The 26402-nt window shown below is 40.8% G+C and overlaps 1 protein-coding gene across 2 annotated transcripts; it reads left to right on the top strand.

The window, feature by feature from the left end:
• The first annotated feature begins 866 nt into the window (after nucleotides 1-866).
• LOC135487207 (uncharacterized) lies at nucleotides 867-24869 on the top strand. Of its 2 annotated transcripts, none has more exons than XM_064770712.1 (15): nucleotides 867-993; nucleotides 5993-6133; nucleotides 7896-7986; nucleotides 12179-12256; nucleotides 12636-12747; nucleotides 13035-13098; nucleotides 13402-13475; nucleotides 14007-14079; nucleotides 14324-15502; nucleotides 15813-16679; nucleotides 17044-17355; nucleotides 17652-17777; nucleotides 17963-20640; nucleotides 20950-21040; nucleotides 21304-24869. In XM_064770712.1, the coding sequence occupies exons 1-14, from the start codon at nucleotides 964-966 to the stop codon at nucleotides 21023-21025; spliced, it is 5901 nt and encodes a 1966-aa protein (XP_064626782.1). In that variant the 5' UTR covers nucleotides 867-963; the 3' UTR covers nucleotides 21026-21040; nucleotides 21304-24869. The 2 variants fall into 2 exon arrangements, with proteins under 2 accessions (XP_064626782.1, XP_064626773.1); XM_064770703.1 differs by lacking the exon at nucleotides 867-993 and adding an exon at nucleotides 2285-2345.
• Nucleotides 24870-26402: the final 1533 nt, after the last annotated feature.

Raw genomic sequence — 26402 nt, forward strand, 5'->3', positions numbered from 1 at the left:
CAAATTGTCTTTGGACGGCCGCGTCGGCGGCTACCCTCCACTTTGCCCTGCAAGATGTTATTTGCTAGTGTTTCCTTGGCTCTCGTGAGGGATGAATTAATATTGGAGATAAACCAGAGTTTAACTCTAGCATGAATCATTCCTCTGATTACTGAAATAATTTGTGATCACATTGAATGGTTAATCTCCAGCTTGAATCCATCCCTCAGATGACCACGTTAACTTGAGTTCACATTGAATGGTTCATCACCAGTATGAATCCACATCCCTCAGATGACCACATTAACTTGAGTTCCCATTGAATGGTTTATCACCAGTATGAATCCACGACATCCCTCAGATTATCACGTTAAAAAATTAACTTGAGTTCCTATTGAATGGTTTATCACTGGAATATCACCAGCATGAATCCACATACCTCAGATGACCACATTAACTTGAGTTCCCATTGAATGACTTATCACCAGTATGAATCTGCATCCCTCAGATGACCAATCAACTTGAGTTCACATTCCTTAGATTACTACATTAACTTGAGTTCCCTTTAAATGACTTATCACCAGTATGAATCCACATCCCCAGATGACCACATTAACTTGAGTTCCCATTGAATGGTTTATCACCGGTATGAATCCGCGACTGCTGGGATTTCGGCAGGAAACCCCTCGGTGTAAAAATAGTTTGGCGTCACAAGGCTAGCCAATCAGGCCATTGTTTCGTCAACCAATCATTTTCGCAATAGGCACCTCGCACTTCGTCCCTTTTGGGGACGAAGTATACGAAATCAGCGCCTCTAGTGTCAAGATTGAACATCAACATGAATTGAACGGAACTCGCGTCATCGTCCACCTGTCCCATAATGCTGTCCGCTAATGGCGCTCTGGTATATCGACTTTAAATTTCGTGCTCTACATTTTCGTCTTTAATGCGCCTCATACTGCATGAATAGACTTAAAATCAAAGATGTCGGGTAGAGGCATTTCTGTTGTACAAGTAGGTACCTTATTTTAAGAAATCCTCCGATTTGCAACCTCGTAAATGCGTGTTTCACTTTTCATGTGTACTGGTACCGGTACATATGACATGAAATGTACAGTGACGTCAGTGTACATCAATACCATGTACACAGAATGACAGATGCACACCAATGTTTACATTAGCAGTTCATTTGTTGTGATTTGCTCATGTATGACATCATCTAACTGTCTCAAAAATGATGCTTTTATTCTCAAATGATTGGGCAGTTGTGAGGGGGGGGGATTGATGCTACAGCTATGAGCTATGACCAAGGGGAAGGCAGCCAAAGCTCACATCGCAGTCACAGACCTTGCCTTGGACTCCAAGCACAGACAAACACAGTCACAGCCTGACCTTCCTTGGCCTGGCCTGGGGCTGGCCGGCCGGGGGGGGGGGGGGGGGGGGCAGGGAGATATGCCTATGGCTACAGGCTAACACTAACAGGGCATAAATATTCCTCATCTGAAGAAATTCTAGTACTACATGTGCTTACTACTTTTCTTGTAAAATATTTTAAGTTAATTTTTTTAAATCTGACAAATTGTGTCGTAATGAAATATGTCAGAAACGAACTGAACCAGATTTTCATCAGTTCACTGTTGATGAGGATGTTGAGAGTTTGCCGATGATAATGGAGACGATTTTGTTTGTCATGTGTTATTTAAGAACCTTGTTTTCAGATAAATAGTCTGTGTTTTGAAGTTGAACTCACACATCGCATGACTCCACAGGGCTTGTTCTATCATGTCCCATTGTCAGTTAAATGACTGCAAATAAAAGAGTTATAGCGGCATCATATCACATCCCTTTGTCAATAAATTGTTCTCAGTGTTGTCGGCCAACCATGACTAATTGACGGTCACATAGTTTTGAATTTAAAGACGGTTCAAGCGGTCACTATGCAAGTCAAGGGAATACAATTGTTTACTGTTGAGAGCATCTCATTTCTTGTTCTGACAAGTTGGCGTCTGTGACTTTTGTTGACTGTGATATCTGTGACTGGGCCATTTTCACCACAAATGGGAAAAAGGCACGTCTGGTGCAAGAAGCTTTGAAATTTCTTTTTGCATGACGAGGAAGAGGCCATGTTAGAATTTATTGGGAGGACTCACGTTGACGTTGTTTTTGGCTATTTATCCTTTATGATTTCAATTATAAATCGAACTGGAACTTTGAACCATCACAAAAGGGTGAATGAAATTTGAACATTGGACTTGGAGGATTTTTTTCTTTTTTGCAATGTCTAACAACTGTTGAAGCTTCTGATAATATTGCAACGAAACTTGACCATGCCGAGCCGACAGTTGGTCAGTGATTATTCAATTCAGGTAGGGTATTGTTTTCCCTGGTGCTTGTTGAATTGTAAAACAATGCAATTTATCATTTTTTCAGGCAATTTTTGCAGTTCTTACCATGTTTTTCTTTGGCTTTGCCAACAAACAAGTTTTGAAAGTATGGATAGCAGGTTGGCTCACATTCACAAAGTCATGCAGTTGAGACTTGTTGGTGTCATGTAATGGTCCTTCCTTGAATAGTCGAGATAGTGCTGAAATATTTTTTAGCCAAACTCATGTTTTGTATGTATTGTTAATGTCCCAGATGCCAATCCAGGCATTAAGAATTGTTAGTTGTGTAGCACCATCACCAAACTGGTGAAAAATCAATATCACTGAGTGGTGTTGAGATCACCTCACAAGCAGAGATTAACTTTTATACTCTATATCTTCAAAAGGATGTCCTAGCTGATAGTGATACCATATCGTAAAATAATGGCATGTTCTACTTTTCAGTTGCCCTTTCTAAAAAGTACATTGACCTGTCCCAATATCATTCATTTTTATGCCCAATCATTTTTGTGCCAGGACTAAGTGTCACACAACAGTTTGGACTAACATATAGAAAGAAGATCCTGAAAATTTTGATACAACGAAACCTCTTACTTTTGCATACACTACAAATACAATAATACAAAATAAATTACAGTAAAAATATGAGTCGATAAGAAGTAAATTCCCTTATTGTTGTCCAAGGTAGAAGTCTTGTTCCAAGCAACTTATTCTTGACCAACTATCAAAATAGCACTGTAATCATGACTTGTTCATGCCCTAGAACAATCTTAGGCCTGCTGTTTTTCTAATATCCCACCTTTCAATGAATGTCAAAACTGTATTTATTTTGCTTGCTGTTATGTTTTTCAAGTTAAGATTATACATGTGATATCATTCATAACAATTCTATTAATTGATGCATGTACTTGAAAAACATGTTGGACATACAAATCGAATGGGAAAATGCTTTGAGTCATGACCATAAGTTCTGGAGTCCCTTTTTAACAGTTTTAGTCTTAAAATGGTAGTTCACTAGAGACATGTATGTGTACTTATAGTCTTTTTTAATGTTGCACTGTAGCTGTACAAAGTATGAAAAGTTTAGTGTTACATTTTTTTTGGAAATCCGCCTAATGCAGCTAAAATATTTCTTTTGAATTCTAAATCTAATAGTGAACACATGCTTAATCTCAGTGCTCACTAAAAATATTCATTAAAAAAAACTTCAAGCAAGGTCTTTAATAAAGTAAGTACAATTTGATTTGTGGTAGTGGTACTGTAGATTTGATTCTTTGTATATGATCATGACCATCCAATACCACAAATTTTCTTTTTACAAGTTCTATAACTTTTGTCCTGAAGTTTATTTCTGTCACCTCACACTTCACAAGTTTCTTTGATTACACATTTGCCTTTACTTGGCCTATTTCGGTTATCACCTTCAGAAAGAGACATTATATCTATAAGCGCATTGAAAAGGAAATTGGTAGCTTCAGAAATTCAGTTATGAACTTTTGAATTGAATATGTCTGATTGTGTACATGTATAAGAGAATATTTCCCCCTGTAAGAAAATAACTCTAATGATTTTGGTGATGGATAGTGTTGTATTGACCTCTTGTGGGATAGGAATGCAGGTCATAACTTCAGTTATGAATATGTCTGATAGTATTATAAGAAGATGTTTGGCACAAGAAAAGCATATGATTTTGGCAAATGGCCTTGGGCAAATGGCTTGTATTGTCAGTAATGTCACCATGTGAGATAGGAATGCGAGTCAATTTGTCCTGAGCTTGATATCATGATGATGAGATGTCTTGTTAATGTTATTACCATAGTGGACACTCCAGGCCGGGGCAAGAGGGGTAATCTTGCAGTGTTCTCAGAAAATATCAACGAGCAAGAACTTGATGAAGTGAGACCTTCTGTACCTGGGGAGCACAATGTCCGAAGAAGGGGAGCTTCTAACAGGAATGTGATCCAGATAGGGAAAAGCTTCAGGGGCTTTCCTTTACTCAGAGCCATTTGGAACTCCAAGATCAATAGTCTTGGAGAGTTTATAGGATTTTGTCCGATGTCCGATCAGTACTTCTCTGTGAACCGATACAGACTGTCTGAGGCAGTCCTAGTTATTACAAAATATGTGGTGTGACTCTTGACTCCAACTCCCAGACAAACGCTCCAGATACTGTACCAGAAAACAAAACAATCTCAAGAAAACGAGAACTGTTATGGTAACTTTAGCTCCATGTTATTTTTCAGTTCGAACCCAAATGGGAATTCCGGCAGGTGTTTTGGTATAAAACACGTGACAATAGTACGACCTGTCCTCTAGGTTCCCATGGGTTCATTCATCATTGTCCACGGCTGCATTGCCTGCTCTTCGATCAATAAACTTATCAATCTTGCGAGAACAGGTGTATTTTCATATAATCGGGACATTTATCATGACAGTCGCTGATGTCGGAATTGTGTCACCCCCTCAGTTTTGCATTTGAAGGTAGAGATCTACGGCAGTCATGTTGAAGGCAGATAATTACTCGATCTGCTGTGCTGTTTTGGTTTGCGATTTCGGATTGGTGAATGATCGAGACCAACAGTTTATTGGCAAGACCCCATCACGTTCTGGCTTCTCATTTCATTCACTCCCCATGGATCAATAGCCCTATCTTCATCTTGTGTAGGATACGCGTAGCTTATGTTTGATAAGCGTCAAGCAGGTCTATATCTCGATTCATTGTGGTGCTGAGATATCAGAAGCTGATTTCAAGACAGATATGCGAGCTCGAATTCTTTTTTCAAGGAAAGCTCTCTGGATTTGATAAATGTTGGCATACGGTTGTGTCTGTCGGTCCATATTTGCTGTTTGCTGCATGCATAGATCTGTCTCCAATCCTCTTGCTCTCTGTGTTATTTCATACTATTTGTCTGAATCTGATTGAAAAGGGTGGAAATGCTGAGACAGACATGACAGAAGGGTCTTACATGTATTTTCCGATTGTTGACGCACTGTTGTGTTAACAGAACAACCTGCATTCAAGAAATTTTTTGAATAAATCATATATAGATTGAACGTCCTCCTGTCAGTGACTGTCGCCAACAAATGTCATCCTATTGTAAATTATTGAATAGAACATAAATCAGAATTTATGAAAATGTGGTCTACTTTATTATTGATTATGAATTAAATGGAAGCATTTGTTCAGTCGGATAACAAAGATTGGCAGGCTTCGAATTCAGAAATTATTTCAAATGCATCCGTCTTTGAGCTAATTTTGGCCTTGGTATTGAAAATATGTGAAGAAGAGTTGAGAGGGCACAAAGGTCATTTCGGAGGGCACTTTACTGCTTTGGCATCAAATTTGAGCCCTGGATAGACACAGTCGTGACTCTTGGTCCAGTCCATGGGGTAGTAGTATACTACAGCATAGATATCGCTGTCAGAAGAAAAGGCCAGACCCACAAATATTCAGCCACTCAGGTGGTGCTGCAGCGGTTAATGCATAATTTAGAGATTTTTAGTGCTCCTGATCAATTTCAATGATTTAAAAAAATTTTCGTGGTCAAGATTTTTTCCACCTCTGTATTCTGTATCTGTAGCAAATATTTCACGTCATTTTTTCTCTCATGAAATTTGTATCATTTCAGCTTTACCATGCTTGGCTCAACTCGATCCTTAACGAGGAGGACCTGCACATCGCCAACCTGACAGAGCTACAAGATGGTGTGACCCTCTATCACCTGATTGGGATCCTCTACCCCGACAGCAAGGACGATCACAAATTTCAGGTGAGTGAAATAAGGGACGAGAGGCGTACCGCAGGCAAAGACAATTAAAGTCAATCATTTCACTTACATTTTCAAATTAAAAAATATCAGGTTTATGAATAAAATATGGCACCAGGCCAAAACGCCATAAACTGTTTAAAATGAATATGTTTAATTTGTCCATTGAAAGTCTGGATTAATCATGTACACTATTTGTCTTGTCTACCTGTCCAAGTTGATCTTACATCACATTAGTTTGTCAACACAGGCCATTAGTCATTCACAATATGTATTAAATCCGGCCCAGGCTTGTCAAAAGTGGGACTCTAACACTTCAATTCATTGGTGTTCTTTCTCAAATTTCAATTCTCAGGTTTGTGAATTTGCGTGGCATTCTTGTGAAAATTTCATCTATTTGTAAACACCTCTTATTGACAAAGGAATGGATAACTCGATTTAGCGTGGTCAGGAATGAAAAGCCACTTCCCCTCAGCTATTCAAACGCTGATCTTTGGGGGTTTTACCCACTGTGTCGAGATCGCAGGTCTGGGCAAGGCCTAGTCCAACACACGCCTATGTGACTATACATAGCTTAAAAGCACATTAACACCCTTTGTGCCAGTAAAGGAATAAGTCTTATCTATCTGTGACTGTGGGGCTATAAATGTGTTATTCAGGTGAAACCACTCGCATGACTTGAAGTACTCGCTTTCTCGCTTTTCGATAAAGTGTCGTTTCTCTTCCTTGAAACATTCATCACCCTAGTTTGTCTTAGACAGAAAATGGACTATTGATTGGCACTCAAGTCCAATTCTGATTGGAATGAGGACACTATTCTACAGGGACATTATCTGGAATATTTAGGACGGCCATTGTAAAATATCTCTAGCTTTGTACTCTATGCTTGTGTCTCCTTCATATTTATTTACATTTGCATCCCTTGAAAGCTTTTGATAATTCTGATCTCAAATATTTGGCAAGGTATTTTATCAATTGATGTTGTTAATTGCCCATGGCATTATCATTTTGAGGTCCCGATAATCCTAAATCTGTCATACTGTGTCCTGAGTATACTGCTTTTGGTGCAAACTCTTTCAATGGAACACAGATCATGAATGTTCGGTAATTTGTTGAAGTCTCGGCCCAATTCTCTCAGGTTTGATGTCTACTTCAAGTTGGTTGCCAATTTTTAGGGTTAGCCCCGAACACTGGTTCAGCGATCACCAGGATATTGCCTGGTGGCACCCATTTAGTGCATAAATTCATTGTAATGGCTGAATTCTGAGAAATATCTCTTGCTTTTCATTCCCAAATACAGTAGGATCTCTCTAGCGAAGGACACCCTCAGGACTGACAAAGGGTAGAAAGGTGTCCTGATTAGAGAGGTCAGTGCGAAAGGATTGGAAACAACTAATTAGTAATTTGAGACCAAAACTGTCCTTGATAGAGAAGATCTCCTTACTTAGAGAGGTGTCCGCTAAGGGAGGTTCCACTGCACCTTTTCAAGTCGGTATACATAAAAGCTTTTATATTATGAAATCTACATACCTTATCCATTCTCTCCATCTTCCATGAGTTTATTCAGTGATTTATGCAGTATTTATGCATTTGCTTGAAAAGTGTCATAAATATTGACTAGTCACCAGGTGGGTATTGTTTGTCCTTCAGCAAAACACCTCAAATTCATGATAAGCTCTCATAATGGGCGGGTCATAAGTTGCAGCCGCAGGTTTGTTTTCGATCAACCAACAAAAACATGATTTCATTTTTCTGTTCCTTTCAGGCTTCAAGAGAAAAGATTGCTATCCAGCGGTTGCAGGGTGTCCTTGACCTTCTCTACCGGAATGGAGTAAAGATTTCTGTAGGAGCCCATGGTAAGCTGGACGGTTGTGCCTTTCTGCTTTCCCGTAAATGAATACCGATTGGCAAATTGGAAATCAATGCTCATGATGCGTGTTTGAAAACACCTTGGTTAGAATACAGTGTTCCATTATGTATGGAATGGAACCAGTAAAAAAGGCTATATGTTTAGTTTGTACCTCACTGTCACTAGTGTCAGTATCAGTCACTAGCGTCAGTATTACACTGCTAGTCACTAGCGTCAGTATTAGTCACTAGCGTCAGTATTAGTCACTAGCGTCAGTATTAGTCACTAGCGTCAGTATCAGTCACTAGCGTCAGTATTAGTCACTAGCGTCAGTATTAGTCACTAGCGCCAGTATTAGTCATTAGCATCAGTATTAGTCACTAGCGTCAGTATTAGTCACTAGTGTCAGTATTAGTCACTAGTGTCAGTATTAGTTGACCCAATTCTGCTCGGGTGGAACTGTCGTTTCGCTCAAAACTTTGGCTGCCGCCTTGGTTTTGGCCAACATTTTTGCTTCATCCTCACGTTGTTCAGTGAAACAGATGGGTGAAACAACCAATACCTCTTCCTTCCAGTTCGGTATCAATTCCTGAAACCATTTCTGTTCTGTAGAAGCAATGTTTGGGCATCAGTCCTTCCCCTAGGGTACTGGTAAATTTGGCTGAACAGTGACCGAAAACTTGTAGCTTGTACAGCTATCACCGTCTGGATTTGTATGGTTGAGACTTCAATCATTGATTTGGTGAGCAATCTCATCATTCATAGGCCTTCCTGTTTAAATAGTCGGAAAAAAGCTATTCAGAAGTTGTTGCTAGGCAACCTCTACACTGTTGTAGATCACATCATAAATTCCTGTGTAGTTAATTAAATTTTGAAAAATATACTTCCATTTGGTGCAGGTATGGCTTAGCCTTGAAATATGTTGAGCACTACATGTAGATGAATCATTGTGATCTTGTATTCTACATGAACCTGTACATCCATCGCCCCAAAGCAAGAGAAACAGAGGCAAAACCTGTTTTGCCCAATTCGAATCCATTGCCGCAGCAACAAAAGTGGTTTGTTTGCTTGGCGCTTTGAGAACTGAAGATGGAGTCTAGCTACTGAATGCTTTTTATAGTATTATTTAAGAGACCATTCAAAAAGGTCATCGGGCATTATGGCAGCTGACAGCAGTGATCTGTGCCCAAGTTGGTCTTTTTTTCTTCCTCCCTCCAGACGTGGTCACGAGGTCTCTCTTTGCCCCAGTCAGCCCCCAATCATTCATACATGTAGGGGTAAACAACACACTCAGTCAATAGTGCATGCAGAGCTTGAAGAATAAGGACCGCCCAGATCCGTCTGACCATAGCCCTTCCGATTGATCCACAATCTCCATCAACTTTACACATTTGATTTGAAAATTTTATAACTGGCTTGTTCCGTATTCCATATAATCCACTCAGTCATGGTGATTTATCACCTGCCAATTATCTTTTGCTTAAATACATGTTACACAGTCTGCTGGGGCTGTTTCTAATCAGGCTAGTCATGATAAATGTCATGTTCTGTTGAATGCTACATGGATCAATTACTGATTTAAGCCTTACTTTAATGGTATAAATTGATCTTGTGTTTGCATTTGTGGCCTAATAAAGGTACCTTTGGTTCGTCTGTAAGAACTGCTTTCAGACTCGATATCTGCAGACAAGTGAGTTTTATCGCAGTGACTGCAATAAAATGATAGCTTGGGTACCATGTGTTACTGTTTAGTGATAAACCTCAAAGATATGTGGAATAGATTTTTCACAGAACTTTTTCACTGAAGTGTTTTATAAAAGTGTCTGACAGTTTTCACTTTTTGAAACTCGCACATGTTTAATACTTTTAGTACTTTCCAAGGTGAATTCACCTTTAGAAAACAGTTCTGTACCCCGACGGAACTGTTCTTTATTTTAGAACTTGGTACGTCCTACCTTATCCGAAACATACCACTTGGCACTTATCTATTTTTCCTTGGCCTGGAGCGCAAATAGTTCAAAAAATGTTCCGCCTATGATTTTGTGTCCCGACAATTGTGATGAATTATGTGGCACCCTACCAAAACATGGGTGAATCGCAACCGACATTCATAATTCAAATATATGTACGCGTATTTGATGATCTGTTTTGTACAGGAAGATTCCTGATGGCAAAATACTGATTTACAGTCTTCAGTGTTTGCCTACTATTAGTGGTGTATTTTGATGGTTCTTGCCCGGGGGTGCGATAGAGTGCACAGTAGAGGAAAAATAAATCCCCATTTGAATTTGTATGAAAAATCGGATTATACCCCTGTTTGGTTTGCTGGAAAAATATCCTGCATTACGGCAAGGTTGAATTTGGGCCAAGTGCTATGGGTGTTCTGATAGTATTTGTTGATAGTACAAAATTTATATAGAGGAAATAGATTGGTAAGTGCATCCATAATACATGTGAAGAGGACACTATCATGTTCCAAAAGAACTGACTTCATTATTTGTCAGTAGCTGTTGAACAAGTTCCCCAATGCTGTCACGCTTCTAGGCTAGACCGACTTTCCTTGAGGGGCTGTGCAGTGCTTGGCGCAAGATTGTAAAAAGGCATTCATTACTTGGAAATATCATTTCATAGAAAGATTGCAGTGGAGCAAGATGAAAATTGTAGGGCAGCAAGGCAAGAGGAGCGGGGTTGGGAACCAACAGAATTTGCCTTTGATAACTTCTTGCCCTGAACATAATACCAACACCACTGGCATGATATTCGAATTCACTCCAACAGAAAATGCATTTGTTCATCAACGACATCAGGTTTACACACAAAACATCCAGTAAACCGAAGTTAAAAACTGATATTGTCGGTGAGAAGGGGGAATTTCCTGTCGGGATGCTTTCAAGTATTACATGAAATGCCGCTAGACCCTGTAATTTCCAACTGAGAATTATGCTTTCAGACGTTATACATAGGCCCGCCTCTATATACTCAATGTCACAGTGGTCAAAGAGCTTATTTAGACCGCAGTGGGGTACAGGTTTTTTAACACAAACCTCTTGTATAAACCACAATACAAGTTGTCTGCCCACATGATTTGTGTAAAATTTCACAGAAAGTAGTAATTTTTTTCACATTGTTAATCTCGACAAGTGTATAATGTTTGCAAAGAAAGCTCATATTTCTGGTCGCAAATTATTATAAGTCCAGAGCTGTTAATCTCTCAGTATTTTCTTTGGACATGTATTGAAAGGGTCGGTCATGATTTATACTGAAATTGGGCCAGGACGTCTGTTAACCCACAAGCGTGCTTTTGAAATAACTGGATAATTTGGTTTAAATGAACTGGAAATCTATGAATTATCACGATATGGGTCCCTCATATATCATGAGAATTAGAATTCCTAGGCACATAAAACCTTCTACACTTGTGAAATGTGACTGTGCATGATTTTGAAGTTAAATATATTGCCAACTTCTAAAGTATGGTTGAACCTTTTAAAGGGCACTGAAGGACATTTCAGCCTTGGGACTGATAAATGCTGTCATTCAGGGGCTGACAAATATAAATGACTTCATCCTCAGGGCTTAGATCAGACATCATATGTGACTCGCTCTACCAAAACTAGGCGCTTGTCGCATCTGAACTTGACAGGTTGATACGGACTTGTTGTTCATTTCCCTATTGTAGACCTTTTGTGAAATCTATTACAAACTGATTTGGTCACATTTCACAAAAGGTCTACAATAGGGAAATGAACAACAAGTCCGTATCAACCTGTCAAGTTCAGATGCGACAAGCGCCTAGTTTTGGTAGAGCGGGTCACATATGGGCAATGCTGTGGTATGGTCGACTTCGAAATGTTGGATATGGGGCATATCACATTTTGCGATGAAGTCTTCAATTGATGTCTTGCACAGTTGTGAGATATCCTTGTCAGCCTTGTGATGGGGCCATGAGAAATCGTCCTCAAAGCCTCCCAACACAAAGAATCAAACCATCGTCGGCAATGTTATGATCTTCCTATGATCCTCAAGGTGTTCTTACACTTACAGTTCCTATGTTCTTGTGAATCAAAACTGAAAATGCTCATCTCTGCCCAGTAAAATAATCTCCCTTTGAATATCCCAACCCGGAGGTCCTACTTAATTATAGCATGATTGATACATAAATGAAACAGGAATGTATAATTTCACTCATCTCTTTCCAGAAATACTTCAAGGAGACACGAAAGCCTTACTGGATGTCCTCTGGGGAATTATACTAAACTTCTTCATACATACACCAGGTTTGTCAAATACATACACTTGCTTCTATACCAACAGTGACAAAAACAAACTGGGATTCGAATTATCTTTAATGAATGATCATCCAAGTTTTGAAATGGTTGTCAACGAATGCCAAATATAACTTGTCAGTCTTGATGCTTGCTACAGGAAACACAACCATCTTGTTTTAGGAGTTAGCTGAGCCATTGCAAACTTAATATTGGTCTTGATGAAATTGACTGAAGGAGATGAGGCTTAGTTGAGTTAACGCTGGCTATAACCCTGATTAAGCTACAGGGCCAGGTAACTCGAAGTTCCAGTTGGAGCTGTACATGTATTAATTACACCATGGAAAAAACCTATATATATTTATATAAGACCTTTATTTTTCCATTTTAGAGCGCCCACCCACCCAGAGGACTGTCCGTGTTGCCAAACGTAACCTCCTTGATTGGTGCAAGCAGCAGCAGCCAGACCTCGCCTTCAACATCCATGCCAGCCTCGGCAAGAAGTAAGTTACTTCTAGACCTTGTTAAGATTGGGAAAATAATCGTGGAGTCTTATTTTGGCATGGTCGTGGTCACGTTGAAATTACTTAACATTTCTCACCTACATCAGGGCAAGGCAAAGGTACTCTGACAAGATCTTTTGCAAGTGAGTGATCAAAGGCAAAATCCAGTAGATCCTGCAACTATAAGGGGCCTGGAGCCCAAACTTGCATATCTGGTCAGTTGTGATTTGAAGCCATCTACAGTATGCTCTCTGTATACTGTATCACACATGTCCTGTCTTTTCCAGTTTTGGTAAATCTGACGTCCTGGCAAGAATAATAAGTACAAATTGCAGAGTCGAAGAATCAGAGGTAAGTCTTATGTCAAAGTAATGATATCTCTCTCTACATTATCTCTGCATCAGTTGTAATGACCCTGCTTGATTAATTGGCGTAACTCTACACTTGGCGAGGGAGCAGGGTCCATCACAGGCCCAGGTATAGGCAGGTGGACAGACTAGTCATTGATGTCAAATGGCTTGCTCAAGGTTACAGGTGATGTGTCAGGCGTTGTCAAACCCTTGTTCAGAATAAGAGATGAGTTTAACACTAGATCCCCCCCCCCCCAGATTTGAGTCCTGTCGGTGTCCAATGATCTTTACATTTCATTCACAGGAACTTATAGAATATTTATCCAATGCTGTCTCGGCCACTGAAGATCAGTTAGGAATCGATAAAGACATTTTGAAGTAAGTTTCTCATGACAGACACCATGTCACTTTGGTGTCTACTTCTGTTTCTTTGGTGCCTTGCTTGCCGTCGTGGAGTGGTGGCTCTGATCTCTGACTAGCGGTCATGAGACTAGGCAGGTCCCTTTGCCTTTCCTGTCTAAGGCTGACGTTACATAGGCCTCATTCGTTCACTTCCCACATGTCACGTTCCAGCTTTACTTAACGTTCCTCGGTAAATGCACGGCCTTGTGGCATGCATTCAGTGAGGAACGAACGCATTAAGGGGAACGTGACATGTGGGAAGTGAACGAATGAGGCCTATGTAACGTCAGCCTTACTCTACCAAGGTCAAGAGAAAATAACGTTATTTCCTCTTGCCAAGGTGTGTATAAATGGGTACTGGTCAGAAATGCTCAGATTTCAGTTCTGCAGAAAGTTTTCCGGACAGAAAAGTCGGATGATAACTCTACCATTGTTGATATCAGACTATAAACTTCTTTAATAATGAACTTGGTCTTCGTCTATTTTAAAGCCTGTTTGTCTTTTCAGCCCAGTGGACATAATTGATGGAACGATCGATGAACATGCATTGTTGGTTTACCTGGCTTTAGTCAAACGGAAGGTTAGTTTTATTGATGAAAATTTGGACACAGCAAACCCATTGAAGTACCATTGCCTTTTTAGCGTAATAAGCACTACAATATTTAGTTAAACTATTTGAGGCTGCAACTATTGTCGGAATTTGGCACCAAAGTTCTAGATTGCAAAAGTATTGCTTTCACACTCTTAATAGTCTTTATTTATTCTTGCTAAAACCCTGCAAGTATTCTTCAGTTTATCTTCAATATGAATTATTTCTTCTTCAGAGTCAATTGAAGGGAAAGTCCAATGATCCTACCTCAACCATACCCAACGGCATCCCAGAAGTGTTGAACAATCCAGTATTACTGAACACAAACAATTTGAGACGTTCCCCTTCACCTAAGCCTACAAGCCTTAGAAACAGCCCAACACCTGAGACTGACAGTCCCAGAAATAGCCCAATACCCAAAGCAGCTAGCCCAAGAAACAGCCCGATACCCAAGGCAGCTAGCCCCAGAAACAGCCCGATACCCAAGGAAGCTAGCCACAGAAACAGCCCAATACCGAAGGCAGCTAGCCCCAGAAACAGCCCGATACCCAAGGCAGATAGCCCCAGAAACAGCCCAGCACCCAAGACAGATAGCCCCAGAAACAGCCCAGCACCCAAGACAGATAGCCCCAGAAACAGCCCGATACCCAAGGCAGCTAGCCTAAGAAACAGCCCAATACCTGTTCATAGGCCTGTCAGTCCTCGTCAAGAGACCAGCACCCCTACCGAAGTCTGTCGGCCATCTCCACGCTATTCACTGCTCAATAAGGTAGAACTGGACTTTGATGATAACCCTATAACATTTGAAGTGCCTTCAAGCTCAACTCCTCGTTCTTCTCTAACTTCACCTCGGAGATCACCAGTGCCATCTCCTAACCGGCCGTTGTCTCCGGCTACCAATATAAGAAATAACAGACCGATATCACCAAGGACGAACCAAGAGCACAATCCTGATATTGAACTCATCATCGATTTGACTGATTCTGGGGACAACTTTGTGGAAAATTCCCTGTTAATTTCACCAAGGAAACCTGTGGAAACCACACCACAGCAGACGTATTCAGCCTTGCACCAGAGGTCACAATCAACTTCTCCCAGCAGGACACAGTTGACCTCATCTGAGAGGACACATTCAACCTCACCCCAGAGGACAATCAGCCCACAGTCTTTCAACGTGAACCATGTCTACAGTCCACGAAACTCGCCATCGATAGAAGCAGACGACTTTCGCTCAAGATCACCGCTAGGATCGCCAGGAGCGGCTCGACGCCAGAAGGCTGCATCGCCGCTTGGGAGCCCGAGAGCGAGATCCCCGCGTTTGACGTCACCGAGAATTAACGGTCACAGAGGAATGAACGGTTACTCTACCATGGATCCAGGTGACAGGCTCGATTTCAATGGGTTTGATGAAAAGGTGAGGTTGGAAGATTGGAGACGGTATTTTCATTGCTTGGTGGTTCAAGTGATGATTGACATGGTCATGAGTGAAATGATAGTTCTCTATGATAATGCTCAGATAACGTGTGCTTGATACATAGTAATCTTAGCTGGTTTGTTTCCTAACACTTTCAACAGATGACTCTTTTTGTTCCATAACAAATCGAAATTAAACTAATGTGCATTTCTGTTCTTGACCAAAGAGCCTATTCAAGGAAACTACATTTTTCCTTTTGTGGCAAACTCAAGAAAACTAACCCTTTAATATGTTTCCTATCTATTTCCAGGGTAATGGAAACTTGTCGGACACTGAGCAGCCAAATTCGGCACGATCTGGTCGCACGGACACATCTGATTGGCTCTCCTCTTCGTCGGGATCAGTCCACGCGTATAACGTCGCGAGAGGAAATGACGAAATCGCCGACAGTGGCGTGGATACGGAATTAGCCGAGGCAATCAAAAATAAGGTGTCTGAACATTTTGAAATTGACAGTCAGCAGAATACGCCTCGTGTTGAGGAGAATCCTGGCGATGTCACGTTAACGGGACAGACGAACTCTGGTCTTGGCATGTGTAAATCCATGAGTAATGACGATCTTCTAACGATGCTTGAAGCCATCGGCCACCAGGGGAAAACGTTAAGGGATGAATTAATTAATCGTGAGCAAGAACTGATGTTAATGCAAGTTCAGAGTGACGATTCGAACATGGGTTTGGGCTTGGCTCAGAAATACGAAGAAGACGTTGAGTTTTTAAAACGTGAAAATGAAAAACTAGCTAAGGAAGTGGCCAGTGCTAAAACTGCTGTATTGCCAGAACGTGAAATCGTGAACACGCTTCTCTCTGAAATTGGCGTTATGAGAGAGAAAATGGACGCTGTAGAAACGACAGCGTTGAGTCCGAGAGATAATAATTCACCGCGGTTGGATTTAGATAGTGGTTTTAAGGAAAGTGTGCAACGGTTGAGTCACAGTATGGATAATTTAGATCAAAAGTTAGGCATGATCAACCAGGGGAGTAACTCGACGAGTGTGGACTCACTTCATGACCGGGGGTCGCTATTTGCCAGTAGTCCAGAGACGAAACCGCCAAGTGGTGCATTCAAACATGCTGAGTTGAGATGGCATGACCAGGAGAAGGCTCTGAAAGAGCAGGTAAGTTGACCCTTTTACTACCGGTGCATGGTAGTGCAGTGCATACAGAAATGTCGCCATATTGCTTGCACATGGTAGTGTGGGGAAGCCTACAGTGCATTCTCTATCGTGAGGCCTATATAAACGTGATCGGAAGTAGGACTTCCGTTAACCCCTGAAACCTATCTTTGCACTTTAAAATGATGAAAGGATCCTTGGTAATTTGAAATCTCTTTCAGAGCTACCTTTAAAGGGACCCTCCAAAAAATTATCAAAACACAAACCGAGTATACTCTCTTTGTAGCATCAAAGAGTTAAGTACTGAGATCACACCAACTTTTAACCAACTACATGATCAAAATGATTATTTGTTCTTATTCAACAGATAGCTGCACAGAGACGAAAAATAAACGAATTAGAATCAATGGTCACACTTACAAAGAACGACAACAAGGACCTTCAGAAGAAACTCGACAAGGCGAGTACGAACATAGCAAATCGGGTGAACGAGATGGACGCCATGATCAACGAGACGAGAAACGAAATGGACACGATCCAAATGGAAAATGACGAACTGAAGGAATATCGCAAAAAGGACAAACAAACTATGAAGAAGTTGGAAGAAGATATTGAGACGTTGGAGAAGAAGATTGGAAATCTCCAGAGAGAGAATAGTAGTTTGACTGATCAACTGCAGGTATGATCCTGGTGTCCAAATTGGCCTATAATTCATAGTATCATTCAACACATTCTACATACCTTGCTCTGACTGTAGAAAACAATGTTGTTTGACTTTTGGCGTCAATTATCCAGTTAGGGTTTCAGATCATATGTTTAAGGGGTTGGTTATACATGTACTTCAACTTTCTTTGTGTGATACATTTGAACTTTGCTTATGACAAAAGGTACTATTCAAGTATTTTTTGATTAGACTTCATACTTCATCAATTTGATTTGAACCGGTTTCAACCTCACCCCTTCTCCTGATTTCAGGCGAATATGAAGAAATCACAGGCACTTGAGGGAACCCCTGGTCGACTAGAAGCGCTCACGAAAGAAAACACAACTCTGAAGGAAAAGTTAGCTGCTGCTGGTGAAGAAAAGAAACAACTTCAACAGGTCAGGGCAAAGATTTCTGGAGGAAATAAGTGCCAATAATATAATCAGTGTTGAGAAAGGGTTGACTTAAGTTTGACTTTGATGATATAGTTCTCAGAGTTCTCAGATTTGTCATAAATTTCTTTTGCTGAACTATATTGAATGTTTCTTGCCGTTTCTTTAAATGTTGATTTTGATAATTCCAGGATTGTACGAAGTACATCCAGAGATGCCGTGAAGTCGAGAGTAGGGCGAGCCGAAATTCCTCACCACAGAAAACCGCCCCAGAGCATAGTCCGTCAAAGTCTAGCAGACCAGATAGTCCTACAAAACAGAACACATCATCAATGAGTAGTCCTGTGAAACAGAGTACATCAGCAAGCAGGAGTCCTTTGAAACAGAACCCGCCTGCTACGAGTAGTCCTGTGAAACCAAACCAGTTTGTCACAAGTACTCCGGTAAAACACAATGTTCCAGTCTCCGGTAGTTCTGCTAAATCGAACAATGGTGCCCCATCAGTTGTGACTAATGGTCATCCACATAATCCAGCTATGGTTCGGGCTGCAGCGATGACGGATGTTGTAAGTTCACCGAGCGTGTCACCAATATCAACTCTAAAACATGACCCACGAAATGTGGATGACCAAAGGAAGTCAACGTCATCTCCAACGAAATATATCGCAGAAAAACCAAACAGGTATGTGCAGGGACATTTACGCGAGGAAGTAAGTCCTGAAAGACCGAGTCTTAATCCAGGGAATAGGTATCAGCACCATGAACGCATCATGATCCAAGCAAAGCATGCAATGCATGAGGCAGAGAATAATCCACCGGTTATAGAAAAGAAAGAGCAGCCAATTGATTTAGCGGAATTGTCGCTAAAATACCCTGAACTTGATCGATACAGTCACAAGGCATGGCCTGATGAGTTGACAAGAGTTTCACCTGAGGAACAGAGTTTTGAGGAGGTTGTTGAGCGAGTTTCTGCGGTCAGTAAGACATTAGACTCAGAGATGGAAAAATCTATACATTTGTATCAAAAGATGCAGACACCAAAGGTTCAGCCGATTTCTCGGGTGAGGTTGAGATCGGATGAATCTGTAAGGTCGTCGGAAAGAAGCTCGGAGCCTCGTAGAACGAGTGCTGATGAGCGAAGGGGCGATTCGGAGCACAGATACACTCCTCCACCAAGACGTACTAGGGAAGAGAGGCCGGAGTCATCGAAGCTTGGTCATAGGAGGACTCACTCCGCTTCTGGAGAGAAACCAGAAAAGTCTGTGGCAGTAGATGAGTCGAGTCGCCACAGGCAAAAGCAGTTTGGGTCACTACAGAATCTTTCATCACGTGATAGATCTGCTCATCATGCTGTTGATCATAGGAACGGTCCAAGTGGTGATGCCACAGCTTCTTCAGGCAGGCCAGTATATAGGGCGTCCAGTGCTGAGCGATTGGCCAACAGGGGTCCCCCAGCAAGGGCACATCAGGAATCAACCCCCTCAAGGACTTCACCTCAGGAACCCAATGTCCAGACCCCAAGCAGAAGTTCAGATATCCGTAACATTTTGCAGAAAAGGTTTGGCAGTGCTCCTCTTCCCCCACGAATGAGTGCAGCTATGAGGGTGAGAAAGTCGGACGAAAGTACCCCCACCAGACCTAGTGGACAGTATTCTGATAGCAGACCTACTGGTCATAGAGGGACCGCCCCCGTCAAAGTTGTTCATGCACCACATGAAGCAGTTCATCAGGAACAGTATCAACAAACACCGTTATCAGCTTGGAATGATGATAGCAATGATAGGCCTAGGGATCGACAGAGAAATCGGGAATCTATGCCCAGACGACGGATGTACCAGAATGAAGAGGAATCTCGGCCATCAAGGTCAGAGGAGAGAAATCCTGTTGGAAGTAGGCATGAGTCAGGCCTAAAGTATCGAGATCATATGCCGAATAGAGAATCTGACAGGTATGTGAGCCGGGAGCAGTTTGACGTCAGGGATCAAAGGCAACCGCAAACAACACCTCCAGTGATCATGGTAACGCCGCCTGATGAGCAGTTGAAGGAGGTACCTCGGGCTCGCCAGTACAGGAGATTCTCCGGGTCAGGACCAGATACCGAGACGCGTAGAGCAGAGGAATCAGAGAGTCCTGTGTATTCAAGAGATCGGGATGGCAGGCCTCCCTCATCCCATCGGAGAACACCAGAGATGCAGCAAAGAAATCAAGCACCAGAGAGGCAGCAGACAAGACCACGGTCACAGACGCCCCAGAGATCACCCGCAAAACAGAGTCAAGATAGCGGTGTACGTGAACGCCATCCTTCCTCACCGCCTAGATTGAGAGGACAGGGCGACCAACCCACAAGACAACAAGATATGTACGAAACAGGCCAGTTGGTGAATTGGCGAGATGTGGCGCGGGACTATGGTGTTGACGTGAACGATGATGACTACCCGTATTTCGGCGTCATGAACAATGAACCACAAGTCCAACAGGCTAATGTTCCTCAGTATAAGGATTATGATGACCCGAGTGGGGAGCCTGTAGTTGCGAGCTCTGACGCCGATCTTGTGATGGATGCAAATGGGATTTATCGAGAAATTCCAGAACCCTCTCCAAAAAAACCTCTGTATCAGTCTCATAGACGGGCTGCCTCTTTGGATAATAGGAATCGTTCGGGTCCATCTCGGAACCAGAATTCTTATGGAAAGTATAATGGAGATTCTGAGTTAAATAACAATGCTGCTCCACCCTCTGCACCTCTGAAGGGTAATCCACAACTGCGGGATTCTCCGACCCACAGATCTGCCTCCAGTATCGGCCAAATGTCCTCGGTTAGCCGGACGGAGCCCGAACCAACAGAGATACCAGCGTATAACACAAACGAGTAAGTAGAATGAAGTCCCAGCGTGGCAATCCTGGAGCCACGTGCTCTAGTGTCTGATCTGGTCTGTTGCACTGGCACCTTCCTGATTGGGGCATGTTCATCCTCTTGAGGTTGGCAGTGGCCTGTTTGACACAAGGGAGGTAGTTGCTCTTCTCTTTCCATGTCTAGGAGAATTAAGGAATAAAAAATCCCCACATATTGCTGGAGGCAGCTGGATTCTTACACCTTGAATTTTGTGCATAAATATATCTCCTTTCTGTGATACGAACTGATTTCTCAAGAAGCTTATGTCTGTTTCTTCTTTTCCAGTCAAATTCCGCCAAAGCTCTCGGCTTCCCAGATAGCATACGTTGACAGTCTTATTGAGAAATACACAAGAACGTGAATCGTTCCAAACATGGTAAGTTTTGGATTTCTTGATAACAAGAAAGCGTTGTAAGAGACGAGAATGAAGAGACTGGAGATCTGACCATGCGCAGTGCCTGCCCAGACACTCTTAGGAAAATATTTGATACTGAGATTTGGGTATATATCAACTTTCTCACCAGATTGCCGTTACAGAATAAGTAATGTTGAGAAGTAAATACACGTATGTAAAATGTTTCCTAATTAGTAACCAAGTCCAATTGATTACATATACTCTAACAGTTTGCTTTATTTTAGGGACACAGAACCAGGTGATAGTTAGAAAAGAACCACAGATTGTCAAAAGAAGAAGGGACTTTTCGTGAAGATAAACCGCCATATTTTCGTGGCTCTTTCTGTAGATTTCCACAGAAAAAAAATTATTTCTGCTCATCGAGGTTATGTGCAAAATTGGTGGAAATAAAAGCGCAGCGGAATAAAACAAAAGCGTCATTGAAATGTGGCGGTTCGCTGTTGTGGTGCGAGTAACCAGATCAAACCTCAGGAACAAAAAAAAATATTATGCGTGCTATGTCTGGGATTAGGAATAGTGCTTTGATAATGTTCAGTGACTTTGTAGTGTAGCAGCCTCCAGCCAACTCTGATTATTATTGTAAAAGAAGAACCTTTTTTAGTACATTCCAGTAGTTATTTGTTTTTGTGCTGCTGTACTATTTTATACTATGTTTTATGTGTTTTTATTCTGAAGGACATGTAAAAAAGAGCCAATTTTCAGCACATATTAGGTTTTAAATGTCTGAATGGGAAAGTGTTAAGGTGCTTCTTGTCTAACGTGGTCTTACATGTACATGTAATCTGGGAAATTTATGAACAAACTCTTTTAGAAATGCACAAAATTAAGTTTACAATTCATTTGTTTTAGCACAAGTACAATGGGGTTGTACTGATACCACTGAAAATACTCTCATTTCGCCTATCTAAGACATAAGAATAAATCAACCAGTCTTAGATCAGTGAAACAAGAGTATGTAAATATCCACTAATAGTGGACTGTATGTATCATGTGTATCAAATATTTTATGAGTCAAAAGGTTTTATATACATAAGACAGCTGAGTGTAATGGTAGATGTGCCTCTTGTTCTGTTTTGTATCTATCTTGTTTTGTTGTTGATCTTCTAATGCTTAATAGGCCACTGACAGTTTCTTCATTGTTTCTTATCAAAGTGTTATTGATTGTTTATCATCAACCATTGGGAAGTGCATGGAACCTAAAATTAGGGGTGCGATTGTCAACCGGAGAACATGGGGCCAAGGAAAAGATGTGACATGTTTTTGAGCAGTCTGGTTTCATGTCCTAAGACCAAGTTGATGTTTAAACTAGTGATTTACTCTTATTGGCCTTTGATACTGCTGCTGTGAATATGCCTTCCTTGTTTTATGCTGTAATATAATAGAAATTTTTAGATGGTCTGTATAAAAGGCTGCTTATGCATTGACTGTTAACTTGTGCAGTTTTTCTCTGTTCCGTGTTCGCTTATGACCTTGTGGCACGCCACACAGACAATGAACCTTTGTTTTGCTAATATTGGGCTTCTGTTGGGCTGTGCTGTGGGACCAGTTCCTCTTTTGACTGGAAATGTAACGAATGAACATTGTCCTTCTTTTACCTACAGAATTGTTAGTCCACAAGAGGACAGTCAATGGATAATCAACCTTAGGGGAAAATCAAATTTATTTCACGATGTGTCATTTGAAAGATGTTTTGTAATATTTGTAAGTTAACTACTTCAGAGAAGATGCCTTGTCTGAAGTGAATCTGTCACATTTTTTGCCTTATCATACATTTTCTCTGTGAAAGGCTTCTCAATCGTTCTGAAGTTACCCTCCAAAGATTTGGCATTCAAGCACTTTCAAAAGAAAACAGGGATGTAGTGGCATGTTCTTTTTAGCTTGGTAGAAAGTGGTATGAACACACTCCTGTAGAAAGTGGTATGAACACACTCCTGTAGAAAGTGGTATGAACACACTCCTGTAGAAAGTGGTATGAACACATTCTTGTAGAAAATGGAAGAACACATTCTTGTAGAAAGTGGAAAGAACACATTCTTAAAGTGATACTATGATGTGATTTACAACTTTGCGGAAATACGTCCGTTTTTAATTGTTGATCACAAATGTAAAGCTCAAATTTTCCATTTTTGATTAGATTTATTATAAAATCGCTGAATGTAAACCACCGCGACTGCGAAAATGTTCATGTTGTGACGTCATCAACGAAAACGGCATCGAAGCGAGCCGTCCGGGTGGGATTAAACCATCAATTTCTAGAAAATGTGCATTTCGATTCGAAAACCTTACCGATTTATGAGAAAGTGATGTAGTCATTTGTCAAAAACAGCTAAAACATTATATGGTGAAATTTGACACGAGCTACCCTTTAAAGCACTCCAATAAGTTGGTTCTCTGATGCTCCATAACCTTACTGCTGGCAGTAAGCACTTGTGCCTTCCTACGTGATGACCTAAAACATGTTATTGTTAACAGTCTGGCTAGTGCATGATACTGATAATCGTTTGGAGTTTGAACACCATTGTGGATGCGGGCATCCAAAAGTTACGGAGCAGTGAAACTAATAAAGGAACTAAAAACAGCCGTACAATCTATTATATGTTTTATTAACAACCAGTTTTATCTGCTCCAAACCTCTCCATTCCCCAATGTTTCCCTCTGCATAAAGCCTTCAAATACCTATAGCTTCATCACAGTACCCCTCCTCTTTGAAAAAGGGTCCGTCCAGATTTTTAACATATTTATCATTCCTATATCCAAAAGACACCTGTTGTACTTAGTTTTGTATTTTCATAATGTTAGTTTTTTGAACAGAATGGATTTAATGAGAATGTTTTATTGTTTAACCCTTTCGCTGCCACAACCGGAATGTACCAGATTCGTACACTGAGCCTGCGCTGATCTGTACCACTGTTGTAGTATGTACTAAATCATGCCGCAGTTCCAGTTTGGTTCCCCCTGGAAAAACAAGATGGCAGCACTGTCTTCTATTCAGTGTGGGCCAGGGGTACCGGTACTATGAATCCCCTGTGGAAGTGTCAGAAGTTTTGTTTTTGAAAGAGAACAATCGTGATTTTCATGGAGAAAGCTTAAATTTCGTATAATAGTTAGAAATCTTGATTTTCATATCATGTATGATATTTTCATATATATTGAAAAGTCATGACTTTTCAATGGAAGTTTTGAATTTCAATTGAAAATTTAGTTTTTCATGCATTTTTTGTTTTTGAAAGAGAATAATTGTGATTTTCATGGAGAAAGCTTAAATTTCGTATAATAGTTAGAAATCTTGATTTTCATATCATGTATGATATTTTCATATATATTGAAAAGTCATGACTTTTCAATGGAAGTTTTGAATTTCAATTGAAAATTTAGTTTTTCATGCATTTTTCAATCAAAACAGGACAGAAGGGTTTTCGGATTTCCATATCTGTGAGAATTTGTGTCTTCAAATTTTGTACTTAACTGGGTTATATGGTGCCTTGTGTAATTATTGCCTAAAAAAATTATATATTTTACTTGAAAAAGCTTCATCTGTCAATTTCAGAATCGTTAATATTGTATCTGATTTGTTTATTTACTATTTTGTGTAAGGTTAAAATGCACTTTTTCCACCTTCCTCTTAAATTTTGCCAAAAAATTAGTGAAGCTTCATTGTAACAGAAATTATTGTGATGCAACAAGAGTCCAGCTGGTGTCATAGTTAAACGATATTTCATAATTTATACTATTTATTATAAATTAGAACTATTTATCATTTGTAGGTAACATCTAGGGATTTAATAAACTATTCTACTTTATACAGAAAGTGTTATCTTGTGTTTATGAAGGAACCAATATATTCAATGTATTCAGGCAGGACCACAAACTTTATATTCGTCATACCTCTCCAACCAGCTTGAGGGTGACAGTGTAACAGTAAAAAATGTCCCCTGGAAAGAGAGTCCGGCCCTAGTCCGCATGACTGATCTATGACTATGACTATAAGTAACCAATATTGGTCTCGGCGATACAGCTGGGTTTCACAATGTAAACTAACTGCCCCCCAAGTTCTGTGAAGAGACAGTTATAGACTGCTCCTTAATGGAGAAATTATGGTCTTGAAGATGATAGGAGTATCGGAGTTGGCCTTGAAGACAGACACTGAGACTAGTTTGGACGTTGCCTCCGCAGCAAGTGAGACCATCTGGATGTGACATTTGACCAGCGGGAGACGAGATGGCATCAGATCTGCATGTTGGACTGTGTTACAGGAATGTCCTGCAAGGAATTAGTATTGTCCCAACATTTTCTCAAAGACTTTTACCACTAAGATATGAAAACATAAACTAGTTAATCCTAGAGTCGAAGCCAAAGAAATTATATCCAAAACACCATGCACACACCACATGGATATTTGAATCAACTGTTAGGCCCTTGAAGTGACTTGGCTTGTCCAACCTTTCCCCTGAGGTCTATTTGCTCAGGCTGAATTTTTCCTTGACCCTGCTAATAAAACAGGATTGTGACAAAACTTGATTTGTTAGTGTAGTAAATAATGACAAATGCACCAGGCATATTGGGTTAAAATTTGTTTGGATTGAGGTATTCCTGTGAAGGACCTCTAATGGAGTAAATCCAAGATTTTTGCGAACCCTTCCATATATAACTGTGTAGACCCCTATTATAAGTAGGTGGCAGTCTGAATGGCCAGGCTAACGAGGCATGATATGGGCCACTCAGGTACGGGCAGAGCAGTGACTAATGGACTCCCTTTGGGCACTGCTAGATGGCCGTACAACCAGCTTAATCAAGGACAGGTTCACATCTTGAAGGACTCGTTGTGTGGTCACAACCAGGGGTCACAATCTGTCCTCATAACTCAAATGGAATAAGGGACTCCATGTGATGTGTTAAGTGTCCAATTTTGTTTCCCTATACCTCACCGACCTATTAACGGGGTATTTCAAATGTGATAGTTCCATGCATTACCCCTGGAAACACACGCGGATACTTCAATTGTGTCAAGACGATTGAAGTCCACTTATGAAGGCACAGAATTTCGGACAGAGTATAATAAGTGTCATGTAGTGTCTTCTTTACACGATCATGGCCTGCACGTGGGTTGTGAAGTTTTCGATTTCTCTGGTGACGATCAGTAGCTTGGGAGCATAAGTCTATTCGATGCAGATAGCTGAACTTGGAGGGTGATAGGATTATTTTGCGAAGTGCAGATTTATGGGATTCTATAAGCATGTAAGGGTGAGGGAGTTACTAATATAGATAGTAATTGCGCTCTATTTCAATTGGCAGTATTATAAGTCGGATATTATCAGTTCATTGG

The sequence above is a fragment of the Lineus longissimus genome, chromosome 1, assembly GCF_910592395.1.
Source record: "Lineus longissimus chromosome 1, tnLinLong1.2, whole genome shotgun sequence".
Lineage (NCBI taxonomy): Eukaryota > Metazoa > Nemertea > Pilidiophora > Heteronemertea > Lineidae > Lineus > Lineus longissimus.

What these genes read in the sequence shown, in the direction of transcription:
- LOC135487207 (XM_064770703.1), top strand. Translation starts at nt 2,307, where the DNA reads ATGCCGAGCCGACAGTTGGTCAGTGATTATTCAATTCAG. An exon ending in AGGACGATCACAAATTTCAG is followed by an intron (nt 6,134 to 7,895) that starts GTGAGTGAAATA and finishes TGTTCCTTTCAG; the next exon opens with GCTTCAAGAGAAAAGATTGC. An exon ending in TCAATGGGTTTGATGAAAAG is followed by an intron (nt 15,503 to 15,812) that starts GTGAGGTTGGAA and finishes ATCTATTTCCAG; the next exon opens with GGTAATGGAAACTTGTCGGA.